General features: G+C 48.6%; 1 protein-coding gene across 1 annotated transcript in view; it reads left to right on the top strand.

The window, feature by feature from the left end:
- The window catches only part of BPI (bactericidal permeability increasing protein), a gene marked incomplete at both ends in the record, with an annotated part of 29,402 nt that overhangs the window by 5,137 nt on the left and 1,871 nt on the right, over nucleotides 1–22,394 (top strand). The window contains 10 exons of the mRNA XM_082645314.1: nucleotides 696–857; nucleotides 2,371–2,434; nucleotides 6,570–6,633; nucleotides 8,245–8,336; nucleotides 11,976–12,152; nucleotides 13,185–13,244; nucleotides 14,678–14,845; nucleotides 15,954–16,021; nucleotides 18,158–18,200; nucleotides 21,014–21,077. Coding sequence (XP_082501440.1) covers nucleotides 696–857; nucleotides 2,371–2,434; nucleotides 6,570–6,633; nucleotides 8,245–8,336; nucleotides 11,976–12,152; nucleotides 13,185–13,244; nucleotides 14,678–14,845; nucleotides 15,954–16,021; nucleotides 18,158–18,200; nucleotides 21,014–21,077 — 962 coding nt within the window. The remainder of the gene's footprint in view (nucleotides 1–695; nucleotides 858–2,370; nucleotides 2,435–6,569; nucleotides 6,634–8,244; nucleotides 8,337–11,975; nucleotides 12,153–13,184; nucleotides 13,245–14,677; nucleotides 14,846–15,953; nucleotides 16,022–18,157; nucleotides 18,201–21,013; nucleotides 21,078–22,394) is intronic.

The raw sequence follows: 22,394 nt of genomic DNA, 5'->3' as shown, positions 1-22,394 counted from the left end.
CAACTTCTCCTTTGTGGTGAATCCAGGGAGAAAACAGACACTTTGGTGAGGAGAGGGGCGTGAGTCTGCCTTCTGTTACAAGGACTGCTGGGTGTGTCCGTTCCCCACAACAAGAATTGCTTACTTCTTCACTTGGGCTCTTTCACATCTATCATTTCACTTACTGATCACACACATACAAAAAATGATAACAATGCTTCCTCACATTATAGAAGAGTTGACAAACTACATTCACACTCACTGTCTTATCCCAAACTCATTTCATCCCTGAGGGAGGAGGTATTAACCCCATTTAATGAATGAGGGCATTAATTAAAGTCATTTGTCCCCCAGACTCAACTTTCTAGTGGCAAAGCTGGTGTCCCACTGCTGGTCCAGGGTCTGGGTAAGGAAACTGAAGCTCAGAGAGGTTGAGAAACATTCTCAGTGCCACACAGCACACAGGCAGAGGCTGAGGCAGTGGGTAAGTGCAGGGTTCTGCCAGGCAGACATGGGTTCAAACTTCGGGGTGGAATCCTGGCTCTTTCACTCAGCTGCTGTGTGACCTTGGGCAAGCTGCCTTCCCTCTCTGAACTCCATCTCCTCACCCAGAGTGGAGATAATAGCAAAACCTGCCTTCCGGCATTGGTGCGAAGTCTGAATGGCAGCGAGCAGAAAATGCTCGCTCCAAGTCTTTTCTTTCTGTTTCCCTTCAGCAAAGTCAGCGGCAACTTTGACCTGAGTGTGGAGGGCATCTTCATTATGGCTGGTCTCAAGCTGGGTTATGACCCCACCTCGGGCCATGCCACAGTCGCCTGCTCCAGCTGCAGCAGCCACATCAACAGAGTCCACGTACACATCTCGGGCAGCAACCTGGGGTATGATCTCCTGGGGCTGTGGATGGGAGGAGGGACAGGACTGTCTTAGTTATTCTTTTTTTTATAAATTTATTTATTTATTTTGGGTTGTGTTGGGCCTTCGTTGCTGCGCATGGGCTTTCTCTAGTTGTGGCGAGCAGGGGCTACTCAGCTGCGGTGCACAGGCTTCTCATTGCGGTGGCTTCTCTTGTTGCAGAGCACGGCCTCTAGGAGCGCAGACTTCAGTAGTTGTGGCGCATGGGCTTACTTGCTCCGCGGCATGTGAGATCTTCCCGGACCAGGGCTCAAACCCGTGTCCCCTGCATTGGCAGGTGGATTCTTAACCACTGTGCCACCAGGGCAGTCCCTGTCCTAATTATTCTTGTATTCAGAAAACACATCCCAAATGCCACTTCTATGCCAGGCCTCAGGTGTAAGGGGACAGGGGTCTACAGATGGAACACACAACACCTCTGCCTTGAAGAGTCACTTGCTCATTCAATATTCATTCAGCAAACTTTACTGAGCACTTATGCTCCAGGCTGTGCACTAAACACTTTAAGTGCACCAAGTTATACAGTCCTTACCACAAGCCTGCAAGCATTCATCTCTCCATCCATCCAACGAATATCGACTAAGAATCTGCTATGCACCAGGCTTGTGCATTGTGCTCAGGAAATAGCAGTGGTCACTAAAAATTTGGCCTTGCTAACAGCGATTGGAGACTTACTGCATGCCTGGCACTGTTTCAAGCATGTTCCTTATCTCATTCAATCCACACAGTGACTCTGTGCAGTTAGTCAATTATTACCCCATATTCAGAGGAGAAGATCAAGGCACAGAAAGAATAGGAAATAACCTGAGTTTTCATACCTAGTGAGTACTGAGAAGGGATTGGGATTCAGCCCAGGACTTGCTGGCCCCAGAGTCTTAGCTACACAGTCCCTGCTCTTTTGAAGCTTCCAGCCTGTGGGGAAGACAAACATTAATCAAATCATTGCATGAATGAATGGCTCACAATAAGACCTGAGAAAAAGAGGTACCAGGTGCGATGAACACATAGAACTGGAGGATCTGACCTAGGCTGGGGGCTGGCCATTTCATTTTCTTTGATGAAATGACATTTCAGTTGAGATGAAAAGAATAAGTAGGAGTTAATTAACTTGGGGACAATGGGTGTTTTAAGCAGAGCGAACAGTATGTGCAAAGACCCTGCAGTGAGAGGAAGCACAGGACACAGGAGGATACGGCAAAGCAGTGTGGCTGGAGTACAGAGAGAGGGAGTGGTGAGGAATGAGGCTGAGATGGGATGGGGGTCCAGCCGTGCACCTATTGAAGAAATAACCTCAGAAGCAGGTCACTGCCCACAGGGGAAGAAGTGTCTGATGGGGGTGTACAGAGTTGGAGCCCAGGGATGAGGGAGTTTAGGTTTATTTGGAAAAGGGAGGAAGGCTTCCCAGATGAGGCAGCCTTTGGAATGCATCCCAGGGACACCTGGGAAGCCTCATGCCTGTCCCCACGTGTCAATCTCCAGGTGGCTGATCCGACTCTTCCGTAAAAAAATCGAGTCTTCACTCCGAAACAGCATGAACCGCAAGGTACGAGGGGCTCAGAGTTTCACCTCCTGTCAGAGCGGGTGGGGCCTTCTGTGTCCACATACCTCACGCATCGCTGGACACTTCTGCTCTCACCCAGACCTCTTTTTTTATATATATATCTTTATTGGTGTATAATTGCTTTACAGTGTTGTGTTAGTTTCTGCTGTACAACAAAGTGAATCAGCTACATGTATACATATATCCCCACATCCCCTCCCTCTTAAGCCTCCCTCCCAGCCTCCCTATCCCACCCCTCTAGGTCGTCACAAAGCACGAGCTGATCTCCCTGTGCTATGCGGCTGCTTCCCACTAGCTAGCTATTTTACATTTGGTAGTGTATATATGTCAATGCCACTCTCGCACTCCGTCAGAGCTTCCCCTTCGCCCCCTGTGTCCTCGAGTCCGTTCTCTATGTCTGTGTCTTTATTCCTGCCCTGCAACTAGGTTCATCAGCACCATTTTTTTAGATTCCATATATGTGTGTTATTTGTTTTTCTCTTTCTGACTTACTTCACTCTGTATGACAGACTCTAGGTCCATCCACCTTGCTACAAATAACTCAATTTTTATGGCTGAGTAATATTTCAGTGTATATATGTGCCACATCTTTATCCATTCATCTGTCAATGGACATTTAGGTTGCTTCTATGTCCTGGCTATTGTAAATAGAGCTGCAATGAACATTGTGGTACATTTATCTTTTTGAATTATGGTTTTCTCAGGGTATATGCCCAGTAGTGAGATTGCTAGGTCATATGGTAGTTCTATTTTTAGTTTAGTCTCTGTAATTAAGTAATAGTATGAGGGGAGTGTTAGCATGTATTTAACATAAAGAACTATTAAAACAGATTATTTCTTGTTAACGCCTTAAGAGTGACCCCTTGAGAGCAGCCAAGCTGAACAATAATAACGCTGAGACACAGATAGAGGAAGTGATAGTGCTGGGCTTCAAACCCATGCCACCCCACCTCAGAGGTGAAGCTCTTAATCAGTCCAAGATATTGTTTAGAAGAGAGTATGGGCCTGAATGAATGAATGGATGAATGGATGAATAAATGAAGTGTCAGGGTGTCCATGATGTTATGTAGGCCTGGAAATGGCGAGGAATGAGTTTGGGAGTCCACCCCCCAGGAATTCAGAGAGAAGAGTGGGCGTCTGAGGGAAGGAAGGGCCTATAGAGGGTGTGGATGGGGGTGGGGGCGGAGGAGGGTGGCAGCAAACAGGCAGGCGCCAGGCTGCCATGTGATTTGCTGTGATTTGGAGCCCCCTGGTGGCCCTCATTAGTAACTGGCATTGGAGGGCAGTAGCTGAGGGCAGGCAGCCCAGGTGTCCAGCTGGCCCCTCGCTGCCAGATGTGCCACCCGCTCTCACCTTTGGGCCACTTGGAGCAGAGGCACGGGTTTCTCCGAGAGTGACATTCTTAGTCTCCTTGGGACATCCAGAGTTTTATGTGATAGAAACACACTCCAGGAAAACCAAAATTTCTCCCTCCTTCCTTTCTCTCCTTCCTCCCTCCCACCCCCCAGATAAAATAACTTGATTGACAGTGGGGAAGGCGGGAGGGACGTATGGAGGTGCCCTATCTGCCCTGTGGGCAGATAGGGGGACCAGCACTGCGGAGGAGTGGGAACCTGACGGGTTTGGTTGAGATGTGCTGGCCTTGGGGGCCTGTGGGACCTCCAGGGACTTGGTCCAGGAGGCAGCTGGACCCTCAGGCTGGAGCTCAGGGGAGATGTCTGGCTGCAAACCAAGGTCTGGGTGCTGGCCACAGGTTGGGAACGTGGAGCGGGGGACCCAACCAGGGTCCCCCCACCCCCCTAGGCATGGCTGAGACAAAGATTCAGGTGCGAGTGTTTTATTGGGCAGGGATCCCAGGCGAGGGGTGGGGAAGGGACCTGGGGGCAGGAACATTATTGAGTGGGCTACCGCTCTGGACAGCTGGGGCTCAGTGCTGCGGGACTTCGGGGCACATACCTCAGAGCTGTCCCAAAGGGGTGGGGAAGATGGGTATTTATCCACCAACTCTCACCCCTCTTTCGGGCTGCTGTAACTCCTTGGCACTTGGGAGCAAGGTCCAGGGATTAAAGTCCTCAGGCAGGGAGAGTTGCTGGGTGTGTAGGGAGCTGTCACGCCAAGCGCAGGGGACCCCCGGGGTGGACCAACAATGTCCCACAGGGGCCATGGGCATGTATGGCAGGCTGCAGAGGGGCTCCTGGGTGGAAGGAGATCATCATCTTCACGAGGGAAGAGGAGCTCACTGGGTGTCCAAGGAAGAGGAAGTAGAGGTCCAGGCGGAGAGCGGGGAGGGTCCTCAGTCAGAGACAGTGGCCCATCATGCCAGGGGCTGCCCAACAGTCAAGAAAGGCAAGGACTGGAGAGACTCCGCTGGATGAATGAGGTCATTCAAGACGTGGGGAGAGGGCCTCCCTGGTGGCGCAGTGGTTGAGAGTCCGCCTGCCGATGCAGGGGATACGGGTTCGTGCCCCGGTCTGGGAGGATCCCATATGCCGCGGAGCGGCTGGGCCCGTGAGCCATGGCCGCTGGGCCTGCGCATCCGGAGCCTGTGCTCCGCAACGGGGGAGGCCACAACAGTGAGAGGCCCGCATACCGCAAAAAAAAAAAAAAAAAAAAAAAAAGACGTGGGGAGAGCAACGTCGTGAAGGCGGGGCTTATCTGTCCGCCGCCACCTACTGCACCACCTACCCCATCAGCCCCAATGGGTCAAATTAAGGAAGCCTGTGATTTTAATCCTCCTCCAGCTATAGCTTCGAAACAAATAGCACCAAATACAGCGTCATCCAGCAACGACCATTTGATAATGTTCACGGATTCTGTGGATCAGGAAATCAACAGGCACAGTGGGACCAGCGTAGCTTGTCTCTGCTCCATGATGTCTGTACCTCATCTGGGAAAACTCCAAAGCTTGGGGCTAGAGTCATCCAATGGGATCTTCTCTCATGTCCGTGGTGCCTGAGCTGGGAAGACTTGATGCTCGGCTCAGCCGGGGCTGTCGACTGGAGCATCTACCCGTGTCCCCTCCATGGGGCTGGGGCTTTGCACAGCTCATCAATGGGTTCCAGAGTGACCATCTCAAGAGACCAAAGTGGGGCTTCCCTGGTGGTGCAGCGGTTGAGAGTCCGCCTGCCAATGCAGGGGACACAGGTTCGTGCCCCAGTCCGGGAAGATCCTACATGCCGCGGAGCGGCTGGGGCCGTGGGCCATGGCCGCTGAGCCGGTGCGTCCGGAGCCTGTGCTCTGCAATGGGAGAGGCCACAACAGTGAGAGGCCCACGTACTGCAAAAAAAAAAAAAAAAAATAGAGACCAAAGTGGAAGCTGCACAGCCTTTTATGACCTCACCTGGGAAGTTACACAATGTCACTTCCGCTGTTTTCTATTGGTTAGAAGCAAGTAGCCATCCCGCCCACCCAGATTGTAGGGGAGAGTTCACAGACTCCACCTCTCAGTGGGTGTGAGAGGGCCACATTCCAGAAGAGCAAAAGGAATGGAAAATATAACCCGCAGCGCTCCATTTTACAGATGAGAAAATAAGGGTCTCTTTTCTCATAGAAATGGAGTAACTTCCTCAGTGGCAAAATCAGCATGTGACCCAGGGCTTCTCAGACCAGTGCTTGTTCCCCTATGAGTTATGGGAGGGGGACTGCTGGGAAGTCTTCTCCGGCCACACAAAGCAAAGATGAGGGTGCCCACCCAGGCTTGAGCAGAGGGCCTGCCCCCTGCTCCTAGAAGCACACACAGGGGAAGGCTGACATCTAACCACCTCCTGTTCATTTTTTCACCACCTCATTCCACAAAGGGTCTGAGTGCAAACAAAAACAAACAAACAAAATCTCACATTAAAAAATAAAAAAACATAAATACCATCAGGAAAGCTCCATGCCAGAGTAGGAAATAAAATGCAGACGTGCAGGTCATACAGTCATATAAACTTACTATTTCCAAGTTACATGTTGAACTCTGAGCTTCCTGGCGGCCAAAGAGAAAAGGGAAACTTAAGTAGTTATATGATTTTCAAGGAAACATTCAAGAAGAGCGAAACATGTCTGGATAATTATTCTCAGAAGACATTTTCCACTATAGGAAACCTTTGCTGATCATTTCTTTTGTTCTCCCCAGATCTGCGAGGTAGTGACCAGTAGCGTATCCTCCAAGCTGCAACCTTATTTCCAGACACTGCCAGGTAAGGAGGCTGGAGTAGAAGGGGGAGGGGGTGAGGGACACAGGGAGAGTGTGATGGAGCCAGCAATTTCCCTAGGCAGGCCTGGGCTTGGGTGGGAATGGGTAGCACAGATTATTTTCAAATGGCAATTGGCATCAGATCCCCTCTTGGGCCAGGTCCTTGTGACAGGTCCAGAAGTTTAATGGAAAAGCAGCTCTGCAGGGGCCAAACAACAAATACCTGCAGCTCTCTGGAGCCAAAGATACATAGCTGGCCTGAGATCTGAGGCTGATCGCTTCCCCTCTCAGGGCCTCAGTTTCCATATCTTTAAAATGGGGACAATCTTCTCTTTCCCCAAATGCTTGGTAAATGGTGAAGGGCTGCAGGAGGTGGGGGAGGACCCGTATGGCCAAGTGCTCACCATGTGTCATGTACCCAGCAGAACGGTTTCCTCTCGGCCTCCTAACACCCCACTGAGATCACTGTTTTGTCCCAGTTTTACCACCAGGAAACAGAGGCTCAGAAAGGAGCCGAGGGCTTCCCTGGTGGCGCAGTGGGCTTCCCGGGTGGCGCAGTGGTTGAGAGTCCGCCTGCCGATGCAGGGGATACGGATTCGTGCCCCGGTCCGGGAGGATCCCACATGCCGCGGAGCAGCTGGGCCCGTGAGCCATGGCCGCTGAGCCTGCGCGTCCGGAGCCTGTGCTCCGCAACGGGAGAGGCCACTACAGGGAGAGGCCCACGTACTGCAAAAAAAAAAAAAAAGAAAGGAGCCGAGTCTTACCTGAGGTCAAGAGGCAGTAACAAGCAGAAACAGGATCCCAAGCCTGTGCCCCAAACTGCTGCCTGGGTTGCCTCCCTGTGGAGCCTGGTTTGGCTGGCACATGGCACATGTCCATTTCAGATACATTCCCTTCCCCGAGGCATGGCCCCAGCCCCTCCAGGCGCAGGGCCCCTCCTGGACGTGTTCAGTGCAGTTGCAGTGTCCAGGGTTTGGCCTCACCAGGCAGGAAAAAGATTTTGGCTTGAGTCCCAGCCTTGTCACTCACCAGCTTTGCCATCTTAGACTAGTTACCTTTTCTGAGACTCAGTTTATTCCCCTCTAACATGGGAAGAAAGGGCTAAAGGAAGAACCAATATTTATTTAATTCTCATTGATTACTGCTGGGAAGCAGAGAAACCACTCAGACCTGAAGCCAGTCTGGGCTCAGCCTGGAATATTATCACTGCTAATAATGATCCCTTCTGGCTTTTGAGTTCCTACCATGTACAGGGCATCATCAAGGTCACTAGTAGTACCCCATTTTACAAATGAAAAAATGTGGCTCAGAGAAATGAAAGGACTTGTCCAAGGTCACATAGATTTCAATTCAAGCCCAGGTCTTTCTGCTCCTTGACTCTGTTTTAGCCACGTCTCCGGGCTGTTGGAAGAAGGGAGAGAGATGATATCTGTGAATGTGGGGTGTGGGCTCATTTTCCTTTAAGGAGACCTCAGGGAGGGCTCCCTGGAGGAGGTAGGAATGGAATTAGCACTGCAGGTCTTGATTCAACTTTAGGGGATGCTGCCCCTGCATCCAAGGCCCCAAAGATGCTGCCATGGGGAGCCAGCTCATGGTACATCTTCTTTCTCCCTAGTGACAACCAAAATAGACAAGGTGGCTGGGATTGATTACTCTCTGGTTGCACCTCCAAAAGCCACAGCTGATAACCTGGATGTGCTGTTGAAGGTAAGACTTACACCAAGAATCATACACCCTCACACCTTTGCCTCAGACCACCTCCCCCCCAGACTCCCCTTGGAGACAGATCTTATGACTCCACCCCTTTCCTATCCATCCTCACTGACCTCCCCAGTCCACTCTCCTCATCTTCTCCCGGTTCCAGTCACACTGGCCTTCAGGCTATTCCTGAAATGCGCTGCGACTGCTCCCTCCCCAGGGCCTTTGCACTTGCTGCCCCTTCTAAACAGGAGACTCTGGCCCAGATATCCACAGAAGCTCTCCCTTTCCTCCTTCAAGTCTTTGCTCAAATATCCTCTCCCTAAAGAGGCCCTCCCAGGCCACTGTTGCTAAAATAGCGCCCTCCTCTTCCCCTATATCCTGCTTTATTTTTCTCAGCAGCACTTAATACACACTGTCGCAAGCTTGTCTCCCTCAACGTGATGAAAGAAAAAGGGCTGTGATTGCTTTGTTCTTTTTTTTTTTAATTTATTTATTTTTGGCTGTGTTGGGTCTTCGTTGCTGCACACGGGCTTTCTGTAGCTGCGGCGAGCAGGGGCTATTCTTCATTGCGGTGCCCAGGCTTCTCATTGCGGTGGCTTCTCTCGTTGCAGAGCATGGGCTCTAGGCACGTGGGCTTCAGTAGTTGTGGCATGCGGGCTCCGTAGTTGTGGCTCGTGGACTCTAGAGCACAGGCTCAGTAGTTGTGGCACATGGGCTTAATTGCTCCGTGGCATGTGGGATCTTCCCTGGCCAGGGCTTGAACCTGTGTCTCCTGCATTGGCAGGTGGATTCTTAACCACTGTGCCACCAGGGAAGCCCACTTTGTTCTTTACTGTATGTGTAGCACCTCAAACTATGCTTGGCATATAATAGGTGCTCAGTAAATAGGTATTGGATGGATGGATGGATGGATGGATGGATGGAGTTAGTTTCATTTCATGCCACTTTCCCCCTTATTCCGCAGCCTCCAACCAAACTCACTGGCCTTGCACTTCCTCAACATATCCAGCTAGTTCCCACCTCAGGGCCTTCGTCCTGTCCATTCCCTCTGCCTGGACTCCCCTCCCTCCCATGCCCTCCTCTACCCCACTGGCTTCTTCTTATCCTCCAGTGGATGTGGGCTGGGTTGTCGCTCCCCGAGCAGCCTTCTCAGACCTCCTCAGCTGGAATAAGTCCCACTCCCTGAATCCCCTCCGGATGTACCTCGGTCCCTCCACAATCAATGACTGGCTTGTTTGTTTACTATTTACTTGTTTGTTCTAAAACACATTTGATGTCAAAAAGAAAATGTAGAAAATACAAAGGAGCAGAGAAATAAATAGGAGGGAGGGAAGGGAGCAAGGAAGGGAAGAAGGAAAGAGAGATTACCCTAATGTTACAACTCAGAGATATGCACTGTTGACACACAAGTTACAGTCTTCCAACCCTCCAATCCTTGTCTCTGCTGAGACACAGGAAATTACACACACACACACACACACACACACACACACACACACACAGACACGCGTAACAGAGGCAGAAACAAATACACATAAAAACCATGTATATAGGGCTTCCCTGGTGGCTCAGTGGTTGAGAGTCCGCCTGCCAATGCAGGAGACACGGGTTCGTGCCCTGGTCTGGGAGGATCCCACATGCCACGGAACGGCTGGGCCCGTGAGCCATGGCCGCTGAGCCTGCATGTCCGGAGCCTGTGCTCCACAACGGGAGAGGCCACAACAGTGAGAAGCCCGCGTACTGCAAAAAAAAAAAAAAAACCCACATATATAGACGTAGAAGTACATACATGCATGTGCATGTATACGTCATATTTTACATTCTGTTTTACAACTTTTAAAACCAAAACAGTATAATGTGAACATCTATCAATAAAATGTCCTCCCGTAGCCCTTTTACTGGCTCTTGGGTCTGTCAGTGGACAGCTTGTGGTAAGGTATGTGGACAGTGTCCCCTCCTGGGGTGTCTGTGCTCTTTCCATGTTTCCCACAAGTTTAACCAGAGCTGCCTCGAATATCCTTATAGCTGGATCTCTGCCCAACTTTGACTATTTCGTAGAAGTGAAATTGCTGGACCAAGTAGTATAGTTTTTTAAAATCTAAGTGATACGATGGAATAAAAGATTAAAACAATTCCTATTTATCCCTAGCAAATGAGAATGTCCTGTTTATTGCCCCCTATCCCCACTCGGGGCTCCTGCCCAGAGGTAATGGCTGTCAGCCGTGGAGGGTATTAGCCCTCCAGTCCCCTGATCCTAAGCATTCACATACACATATGTGAAAGCCCATCTAGTTTTGCTGAAAATCTGTTTGCACGTATGAATACACACTGTTCTTCACTTGCTTTTCTCACCTAATGATATACATTAGAGCCGGTTCCTGTTTGGTACATAGGTCCACCTGATTTTTTCTATTTTTGTCTTTTATGTTTTCTTTTTTCGTGTTTTTTTTACACCTGATATTTTTAAGAGTTGCATATGGTATTTATTCTATCATATGGGTGTCTCAGTCATTAATTGTAAATAATGAGATGATCCAAAAGTACAGAGAATATTGCACATTCTCACGTACCCACAACCCAGACTTCAGACATGTTACATATTTTGTCATACTCACCTCTGACTTTTTTGAAATGAAACATTGTAGAAATAAATAGCTGAGGCCCCCTTGGGGACCCTCTACCCTCCAGGGAATCACACGGGTGATGCCCCTGTGTGTCCTTCTTGCCTGTGTGTGTCAATAATTCTTTTTTTTTTTTTTTTTTGCGGCACACGGGCGTCTCACCACTGTGGCCTCTCCCGTTGCGGAGCACAGGCTCCGGACGCGCATGCTCAGAGGCCATGACTCACGGGCCCAGCTGCTCCACGGCATGTGGGATCTTCTGGGACCAGGACACAAACCCGTGTCCACTGCATCGGCAGGCGGACTCTCAACCACTGCGCCACCAGGGAAGCCCAATAATTCTTATATAGTATGTTTTATAGGCCTTTAAATTTTACATAAATGGTATTCTAACATATGTATCCATCTACAATTTGCTTTTTTATAACTCGGCATTCTTATTTTTGTTTTCGCCATGTGTTGCCAAATTACTCTTCAGAAACATAAACATATAATCCCCAGCAGCACGTGAATGCTTTCACCAAAAACTGAGTAGTATGAGCTTAAAATACACACACACTTAAAACAGTTTACCTCTCTCTTGAAAATTTTGCTAATTTGATCGATGAAAACAAACAAACAGAGCCTCCTTGTTCTCTTAGGAGAATTTCTGCGCTTCTTTGCAAGGTTGAGGCAAAGCCAACAGCATGGTTGGGTGCGTGCTTGCCGGACTCTGGCTGCCCAGGTTCAGTTCCTGACTCTGCCACTTACCCTTCCGAGTGACCTTGGGCAAGTCACTTCACCTCCCTGAGCCTCGGTGTCCTCTCCTGTAAAATGAGTATAATCTCACCTACCTCACAGTGTTGGTGGGAAAAGCACTTAGAAAGTAGCCCCAGGAGGAGATGCTATTGTTCATTTCTGGCCATGGCTTTCTCCTCTGTGAATACGTGATTGGTACCCTTAGCTCATTTTTTCTTGGAATGGAGGCATCGAATTGTAATATCCTGAAGGATGCCCAGGCTCACTCTTCCGCCTCCATCCCCAGGGGGAGTTTTTCAGGCTGGCCCACCGCAGGCCCCCTCCCTTTGCCCCGCCGGCGCTGACCCTTCCCACCGACCACAACCGCATGGTGTACCTGGGCATCTCCGAATATCTTTTCAACACGGCCGGGCTCGTGTATCAAGAGGCTGGAGTCCTGAATATGACCCTCAGCGATGACATGGTAAGGCCAGGTAGAGGTAGATGTGTGAAGAGCTCTAGACTCAGAGCGCAGTAGACGGTCTGGATCTGAGTCTTGGTTCACAGTTGGGGAGATCAAGGTCTGGACTCTAGAGTCAACCAGACCTGAGTTCAAATCCCGGCTCCCCTCTTTTCCAGCTGGGTGACCTTAGGTGGTTATTCAGCCTCTCAGAACCTTGGTTTCCTCTATTTCCTCCAAAGGGTTTAATGAGGGTTAATTGAGATATGAATGCTTGTGCAGCCCCAGCACAGGTTTATCAGCATGGAGGAAGTCCTCTGAATACTAACAGTAACAGCCAACATTGACTGAGTACCTGCCGTATGTTGGTCTGTAATCCAGCCTTATCATCATATCACCATTATCGTCATCATCCTCATTGTATATTTGTGGCTGAGTCCTGCTCTGGGCCTCAGTTTACCCATCTGTAAAATGAGGAAACGACCATCTTCTCCAGAGTCTAGGGGCAACCTGATCCCACGCTGGTCACCACCCGCACAGGGTTCCTCCTACGCTGCTCCCTGAAGAGATGCCAGATCCTCCCTCTCTGTAGAGGCACCAAAGGGATGCTGACCCCCACATGTCCCCCCTGTGGAAATAAAGAATGACCACCCGAATGAGAACTCTTCAGGGCAAGGGAGTCAACCTCTATCATTTGCGTTTGGCAGAGACTCGAAGGCAGACAGGGGGCAGGAAAGCTTTATAGTGAAAAAAAGGGAGGGCTTCAGGTAGGCTCTCACGGAGGTTGTCGGTGTGGGGAAGCTGGAGGTGGGCTAACAGAAGCCGGGCAGCCTATGGGATTGCTTTGAGGAGCATATTTGACTTTTTCAATGCAAAAAATAGGGAAGCTGGCAGTCACTGATCATGCCCTGACCCTTCTGGGTCGGCATTCTATTGTCATATGTGGTCTGGCCATGGTCTGTTTGTATATTCAGCCTCTCACCCCTCATATGGAATTTGCCACCCAATCTATAACATAATCTTCCAAGATTCTTTTCTCTTCTTCTCTCACTACAGTTACCAAAGGAATCCAAGTTCCTCCTGACAACAAAATCCTTTGGAGCCCTCATACCTGAGGTGAGAAAGGATCTGCTCCCCTTTAGTCAGCTCAGTAAGGAGGCCTGGGGGAGCTAAGTAGGACAGGGCTCTGCAGAGCGGCCTGCCGAGAGCGCCCCTCTCCAGATCCAGAGGCAACCCAGCCCGAGAGTATGGAAAGAGCTTTGTGCAGCCCATCCCCAGTACAGAGAAAGGCTCCAAGCACCCACGTGACCAGGTGTGAGGGTAGATGCCGAGGGCTCATCCATTCAACAAATATTCATTGAGTGCCCACCACATTTCTGGGGCCCTGTGCTGGGCATCCAGCAAAACAGACCATATCCCTGCCCTCCAGGAGCTCCAGTCCAGTGGAGAGAGAAAATTATTATTAGACACCCAAAACAATAAAAAAGAAAATGCAGACTGTGATAAGTGAAGCCAACACTAATTGGCTGAAGTTGATGAGGTCACTTCAGACAAGGTAGCGGGGGAAGGCCTCTCAGTCTGCTTGGGCTGCCATAAGGAAATGCCACAGACCAGCTGGCTTAAACAACAGAAATTTATTTCTCACAGTTTTGGAGGCCAAGAAGTCCAAGATCAAGGTGCCAGCAGGTTCAGTTTTTGGTGAGGGCTCTCTTTCTGGCTTGTAGATGGCTGCCTTCTTGCTGTGTCCTCAGATGGCCTGTCCTCTGAGCACATGGAGAAAGAACAAGAAAGCTCTGGTGTCTCTTCTTATTAGAACAGTAATCCTGTTGGACCAGGCCCCAATCTGATGACCTCATTTAACCTTAATTACTTCCTTAGGGCCCCATCTCCAAATACAGCCACACTGTGGGTTAGGGCTTCAGTATATGAATTTTGCGGGGGATGGTGGGGGGGGGTGGGGAGACACAAACTTTCAGTCCCTAATGGCCTCTTCGGTGGTGGCACTTCCAGAAATTTCTATACAGAAGGTACTGGTGTAGAGGAAGTGTGACTGGTAGGGGGCCAGGGGAATCATCTTGAAGCTTCATTTGCATAACAATAGCATTCTTTTTACTCAGACTGTGAGTTTACCTGGGGGAGGATTGGAGGCGAGCTGAGATGGGGGTGTTGCCAAAGCTCTCCTCTGATCCCCCTTGAAGCCACCACTGCTCTCTAGACTTGAAGGAAGGAAAAGAGCGAAGCTAGGGAAGAATACAGGACGAGCATTCAGGGAGAGGGAACAGAGAGTGCAAAGGGTTTTAGATGGGAAGAGAGCAGGTCATATTTGAGGAAGAGAAGTCCTTTGTGGCTGAAGTTAAAGGGCAAGAGGTAGAAGCATGGGGTGTGAGGTTGGCAGGGTACCAAGTGCTGAATTATGCAGTCTTTACGGTTTATTCCAAAAGCAATGGGAAGACATTGGTGGTGTTTATGCAGGACCAGGACAAGATTGGATTTAGAAACATTTTAATAAAATTGCCCCTTTTGTTGGTTGTCCCTGCTGGGGGCTGCAGATGGCTAAGAGGTTCCCTGACATGAAGATGCAACTCCTCATCTGGGCCTCCTCCCCACCGAACATTGCCGTGTGCCCCACTGGCCTTGACCTCACCTTTGCCCTGGATACCCAGGCCGTTGCTGTCCTCCCAGACTCGTCTTTGGCCCCCCTCTTCCTGCTTGAGATGGTAAGCTGCTCCCGGGTGAGAGCAGATGGGGAGCCCTGGATAGGGCCAAGAGCATGGCCCTCAGAGTCAGAGGGACCAGTGTGACTCCTGCCCAGACTCAAACCTGGACTGTGTGTTTCCAGGGCCTGAGACTGGAGCCACTGTCCTACTGCTTCTTACTTCTACCGGCATTCATTCATTCCGTTGTCCGTTCCGTCGTTGGCTTGAAATATGCGTACTATTTCCAATTCATTCACTTGTATCTTTGGTCATTCAATTATGTATTTGTGGATTTGTTCATTCATTTATTCATTCAATTATTCATTTGACTGCTATCTTGAAACATACTATACCTTTGCTGGTTCATACATACATTCATCTATTCCATTATTCATTTACTTATACCTTTGTTCAATTGATCACTCATTTGTATATTTGTTTGTTCATTCATTCCTTTATCATTTATTCATCCATGCATATCTTTATTCTGTCCATTGTGAGTTTAATCCTTCACTTATTCAAGTATTTATTCCATGATTGACTTGTGCATTCGTTCATTTGATCACTCTGTCACACCGCAAACATTTGGTAGTACCCACTCTGGCAACTGAAGGTGAGGGCCAGATTCTCCCCACCAGGAGGTACTCAGGTCTGCCCAGTCTCAGGCTGAGGCCCATTTTCCCCACTTTGCAGATTCAGTGGGTTCTGAGGGGGTTGCCCAAGGCCACACAGACAGTGGGCAGGAAAGCTGAGGTTGGGAGTCTTGGTTTCCTGACTCAGTAAACATTCGTTTTATGAATGAATGAATGAATGAATGTGAGACTAGGGCTGGCCTGGACTCCAGCCCCACAGCCTGTCTCCCACAGTCCACGGGAGTGGCCTGGGAACGCTGAAATGGTCTCAGAAGCAGGGGGAGAAAATGGTAATTGATTGACAGGCCAGGACTCATCAACAAGCACAAGGTTTGCAAAAGGAAGAGTCCTCTCCTCCGTGGGTCCCGCAGATCTGACCCAACAATGAGGGCTCCTCTGCCGAGCCTTTGTGAAGCTTACCTTCCGGTCTTGGAGGCTTCGCAGAGTCCCCAGCCCCTGGGTCAGGGGCCTTCACTTCCTGGATTGTTTCTTTGCAGTACATGAACGTTTCTGTGGATATTGGTGCCAGGTCTGAGAGACTTGTTGGAGAGCTCAAGTTGGACAAGTAAGTGGGCCTGTGGGCACGCGAGGAAGGGACTGCCCATCTGTTCTTGGTGCCCGTGGGCTAGCAATGACCTTACAATGTGCCAAGCTTTCCTGTTCATCCATCACATTTAAGCCTCAAACAGTGCATGGTGGGCACAATATCCGCATTTTGCAGACAGTGAAACTGATGCTCAGAGATGAAGTGACCTGAGACCACACATTATAGGGTGACCAACCATCTCGGTTTGTCTGCAGTGTCCCAGTTTTAGCACTGAAAGCCCTGCAGCCCAGGTCACCCCCCACCCCATCCTAGGCCCACTCATGGCTGGGCAGTGCCAGCTGATGAATCTGCTCCAGCCCCCAGCCACTCCACGTCCCTCGCCTTCCTTGGCACTTGGAAAATACTTCAATTTCTTCACACCCTTCCTTGGGACTTCGTCAGCCATCTCCTGCTGGGAGACTCTGGAATCTGTGCCTGGGTTGGAATCCCAGCAGAGGAGGTTGTGGTTACGGATGTGGGCTCTGAGGTTGAGCCTGCTGCCTTGGAAGCGCAGCTCGCCTTTGGCAAGCACTGAACTCTCCAAACTTCAGTCAGTTTCCCTGGCTGGCAAAATAAGCCCAATAATTGTTCTTTGCCAACAGCATCATTTTGAGGGTGAAATGAGGTATTAATATGTATTGCAGTGCTTAGAACACTTCGAGGGATACAATAAGCAAGAGGAAAAGAGAAAGACAGAGGAGCACACAGAAAAAGAAAAAAAAATCAGAAATGAGGGAGAGTCAGAAAGAGACAGAGAGACAGAGAGAGACAAAGGAAGGGAGGGAGAGACGCAGAGAAAGAGAGAGTGAGAGCAAGACAGACAGACAGATGGAGAGACACATTAACAGGAGAGACAGAGAGACACAAAAGGAGGAAAGAGGAGAGAGAGACAAGCAGATACACAGAGATCAAGAGTGAGGGAGACGCACAGAGTCCGATGCGGTGACCCCCGCATTCCAACCTGGCGTCTACATCTGCATCACTTTCACACTGTTTAAATTGAGTCTTGACCCACATTCCTCCCCATTTCTGCCTTCTCTCTGGCACAGAGCTGTCCTTCTTAACCTTGAGTTTGGCTCCTGAGGTTTACGTGCTGCTTATTTCTCCTGGCATCATTTTGACAAGTGTTACTGCTTTAGAAACATGTGGATTTAATTTTCCTGGAAACACCCATGGGCCTCTCAAGTAGAGGAGCTGGAGAAAATAGAGCTGGGTGATGGCTGAACACAGACTTTCTAAAGTATGCAGGGATGGGGGTGGTGAGAGTCCATAGGCAAGAGTTTTCAAACTTTGTAGGGTACTGGAGACAACAAAAACTTTGACATCAGGGAGACCTGTTTGAAATTCTACTTAGCTGAATGTTAGCTGTATGACCTTGGGCAGATTGCTTGAGCTCTCTGAGTGTCAAGGACCTCGTCTGTAAAATGGGAGTGTGATGGCCCTTGGCTTTGGGTATTACAAGAATTCAATTGGATAAAGCAACCAACATAGCGAATGATAGGGGTTCAATAAATAGCCATTTATTTACCTGTTTCCTAGATCATAGTTAAGATGCCATAAAGTCTGTAAATATGGGATTGTTTATTGGCTCAAATAATTGAAAAGTCCAAGGGTTTCAGGCAAGGGTGGATCCAAGTGCTCAAATGATATCCTTACAACTCTGACTCTCTTGATCTCTTGGCTTTACTATCCCTTATGCTGGCTTCATTTCCCAGCAGGCTGTCACCAAGTGATGGCAAAAATTGTTACCAGCATCTCCCTAATTTTGCTGGAGAAAAGAGAATACCTCACTTCCAATATTTCCAGCAGAAGTCCTGGGACCAACTCTCATTGGACCAGCATGGGCTAGAGTTCAATCCTTGAAGCAATCACCATGGCAGGGGAGATAGACTCTGCCCTTTGGCCAGCCCACCCCAGAACCCAGCATTAATAATGTAGGGAATGGGTGACCGTCCAAAAGGAAAAATCAGGGGGCTCTCACCATAGAAAGGGGGAATGGATACAGGATGGGAAAACCAGACAGTATCCACCAGAGTGGGCCCCTTCTCCCCAGCAACTGAACTCTAATATGAGTCAGGCTAATGGTGGTCTCAACTTCCCCCTCCCTTCTCACAGGCTGCTCCTGGAACTAAAGCACTCAGATGTTGGCCCCTTCCCGGTGAGTCTGAGGCCATTGGTGGCTCCTTCCTTCCTCTGATCTTGAGATAACTGTCCTGAGGACACCTGGGCTCATAGCATCATTTCAATAGACCACTGGTCCATTTGCATATAATTTGCCTGTGAAGTAATGATGCAGGGAGCTTTGTGGGCACAGAGACCCGAGCTGGAATTGCTGCTCCAAGCTTACTAACTGTGGGCCTTGGGCAAGTCCCTTCCCCTCTGTGAACTTCATATCTTCCCCACAAATCAGGGATAATCCTTTCCACCTGAGTTAGTGTGGTGAGTTTTAAATGGGATTAAATGTGCACAGTCAGGTACAGAAAATCTGCTCAACAGATGTTTGTTGAAAAAACAAGTTAATTACTTTATTGAGTACCTACTATGTGGCAGGCACTGTTCCCCAGGTGTGGGAATGTGCTGATGAATTAGACAAGAAAGTGACTTCTTCTAGAGCCTACACTGTAGTAGAGAAACAGACAAAACGAAATGAAGAAGATCATTTCAGTCAAGATCAATGCTATGAAAAACTAAGTGGAGGTGGGGTAGAAAGTGATGGGGGAGGTTAAGGGTTAGACCATGTGATCAGGGAAAGCCTCTCTGGGGAGGTGATATTTGGGCTGAAGGAGCCTGCAAGGTGAAGATCTGTTGCAGGCAGAGGGAATAGCAGGAGAAAAGGCCCTGTGGTGAAACAAGCTTGGCATGTTTGGGGAATGCAGAGAAGCAGTGTGGCTGGAAAAAGCAAGTAGGGGCTGTAGAGAGGCAGGCAGGGGCTGGCTCGCCTGAGCCTTCTGGACTAGAATAGGTTGTGTTCAAAGGGCAGCGAGAAGCTGGTGAACGTTTCATGCATGGAGTGACATGATCTGATTTATACTTTGTAAAAGATGCCTCTGGCTGGGATGGGGGGAATGGATTATGGGGGGCGAGAGTCAGACCATGCGGATCGTTGGGGAGGCAGGTGCATTTGCCCATGTGAGAGATGATGGAGGCTGGGTCTAGGCCAGGAAGAAGGAGAAAGATAGTGGATTGGAGACACACTTTGGAAGTAGAATTAGAACTTGGTGAGAGATTTGACGTGTGTGGTGGGGGAAAAGGCAATGAAGAATGACTCCTAGCTGTTTGGCTTGAGCAGCTGGATGAATGAATGGCAGAGTCACTTAGAGATTGAGTAGGGGAGGTGGGAGGGAGACGACAGGTGTCTCGCCGGCCCAAGTAGATGATTCCACTACCCGGAATCACAGACTGTCATCAAATAGACTCACCCTTGATGCTCCCCCATCACTACCCTCTGGCACTGGTGGGGAGTTGCCCCTGTAGATAGCAGGTCAAGTGTACTTCAACAGCCGACCTGAATGAGCATCGCTCTTGTGACTTCCATTAGAAGACACAGTGTGCTAATTCTGTCCACAGCACTTTACTGCACATGGCCCGAATCTTCCAGAGAGCCTCTTGCTAAAGCTCTGGAGAACATTTCCTTAGATCTCTGAAATGCCCCCAAAGATTTCTACTGAGTAGGTGCCTTATAAGCCACCCAGCCCTGAAGTCAGTCCCAACATCCCCTCCAAACCCAATGGACATCCATCCAGCCACTTCCATCTCGTAAGATTGCAACAAACAGAAGGGCCCAAAGCAACCTCATTGTATTTTCATGGATTTACTGGTGCCAAGGCTCTCATGGTGGCAGCTGGACTCAGTCGGTAACTAACTTCTGCTTCCGCAGAAAATAAAAGTTTAAAGTTCCCAGATTCATGAGAAGAAGGGCACCACATTTGATGAGCCCAGGGGACTACAGTCTGGGGAAGGAAACTCAATTGTCCTAGAAACAAAAATGTACATACTTACAAGTTGTAAATGTCACCACTACAGGCAATCATCTTGAGGGTGTTACCTTATTTTTGAATTTTTTCAATTATAGCAAAAGCAAAACATATACATTATAGAAGAGTCAGAACCTACAGATTTGCAAAACAAACAAACAAAAAATAAAAACCATTCCTGTTTTCACCACTTAATTAATAATTTGGAGTACATCCTTCCTGACTTTTTTTCTATGCATATTTAATAACAGAATGGAATTACATGGTTTCTGTAGCCTACTTTTTCTTTTTTTAAAAATTTTTATTGGAGTATAGCTGATTTACAGTGCTGTATTAGTTTCTGCTGTACAGCAAAGTGAATCAGTTATACATTAGCCTGCTTTTTCTTACTCAAAAAGATATCACGAAAAATTTGTGCTGATAATTATATTTCTACAATATCATTTTTAATAGGTGCATAGTATCTCTTAGTATCAAAGTGCCACCATGTTCCTCAGATGATTCCCCAATTGTTGGACATGTAGGTTGCTGTTAATTTATTGTTTTGGTTCTATCTATTGCACTACTTCATTTCCTTAGGATAAATGCCTTAGAGGCATGTTTGCTGGCCCACCATGCACACACATTTTTAAGGCTTTGGATGAACATTGCCAAATAGCCCTCAAAAAGTTTGAACTAATTTGCTCTCTAGCCCACAGTGTCTGAGCGGGTGCATTTTCTTATGCAAAGTTTTTCACATTTAAATACTCTGTGAAGACCTTCCTTACCTCAGCCTTGCCCCCTACAGTCTAGAATGTGATTTGCATCTGGAACCTTTAAAGCAAAAAGGGTCACTCTGGTGACCTTGATGGAGCTGCAGAGTTTTCGCGTCACCCCTGTGTCCATCTCTCAACGGTTTTCCCAGCTGCAAGGTTGCCCTGGGTGGGAGGGAGGGTGACGGAGGACAGCTGATGCTACAGCGCCCTGATGTGTGTCCCATCCTCCTCGTGACCCCCAGGTTGAATTGCTGCAGACTATCATGAACTACGTGGTGCCCACTCTCGTGATTCCCAAGATTAACAGTAAGGAATTTTGGAGAAAGGATTGATTTTCAGTCCTGGGGGAGAGGCGGGGTGGGGGTGGGGGGGTTCGGTCCTGAAACCACCGAATACCCAGCCCCAGCTGTGGTAGCTGGAAGTGGTGCCTCAAATGGACCTCAAATGGCATCTGACCCAGAAAAGGGATGGGAAAAAGGGTTGAGTTCCTCCTATGTGCCCATCCAGCCTTTTTTTTTTTTTTAAGATTTACAAAAATGTTTAATATACTGTTGTCTGTAATAGGAAAAAGTGAAAACAACCAAAATCAAAATTAAGTTATAGGAGTCATTAAGTAAATTATGGCATACATTAACATTATTGAATATATAAAAATTAAAAATCACATTCTTTTTTTAAAATTTTTTTTTAATTTTTAATTTTTTTATTGAGCTTTTCTCAGTCTTTTATTATCCTTTGCATATGTTCACACACTGTGATCATACCATGCATAAGTTTTTTATTCTAGTTTTCTAATTATTCTTTCTATTATAAGCATATTTTTTTTTACATCTTTATTGGAGTACAATTGCCCCACAATGGTGTGCCAGCCTCTGCTTTATAACAAAGTGAATCAGCTATACATATACATATGTTCCCATATCCCTTCCCTCTTGTGTCTCCCTCCCTCCCACCCTCCCTATCCCACCCCTCTCGGTGGTCACAAAGCACCGAGCTGATCTCCCTGTGCTATGCGGCTGCTTCCCACTAGCTATCTATTTTACGTTTGGTAGTCCCTAGAGACAGGGGATAGCAGTGGCCATCAGTTTTCAGAGGAGGAAATGGGAGATCAGAGAAGTTAAGTGATTGTTCCAGGTCACAGAGAAGGTGAGAGATGGAACTGGGATTTGATCCCAGCCCTGAAGCCAGAGCCCTAGGTCTTTTTCCAACTCTGAGAGAGAAGGACCAAGGAAGAAGAGCCAACCTGGGCTAACGCTTCCACTCAGCTCACTCACTGGTGAAACCCCTGACCTTGGCAGAGCCAGGGGCAAGGGCACACATAGAGGCCCCCGTGCTGTGTAACTAGAACACTTAGAAATTGTAAATGAGAACAACAAATTGTTACATATAGTCTCTGGCTCCTCCTACGTTGACAAATGCAGCTTCATAATGACCTGAGGGGACCAGGTTGGAGTTTAGAATTCTCCAGAGTTTCACAGCAGAATGGGGTGGGATGGGGGAGCTGGACCACGGCCCGTTTCCAGTTTCATCCTAAACGTGGAGGGGCTTCATGTGCATAGCCATCACATGTCCCCGGAGGGCCTCCACAGCCCAGCAAGCAGCCGCGCCGGCTGTCACTTGGGC

Source organism: Mesoplodon mirus, assembly GCF_964341445.2.
Source record: "Mesoplodon mirus genome assembly, chromosome: 15".
Classification (NCBI taxonomy): Eukaryota; Metazoa; Chordata; class Mammalia; order Artiodactyla; family Ziphiidae; genus Mesoplodon; species Mesoplodon mirus.
The sequence above is the reverse complement of the archived record's forward strand: the minus strand, read 5'-3'. Positions and strand labels throughout refer to the sequence as shown.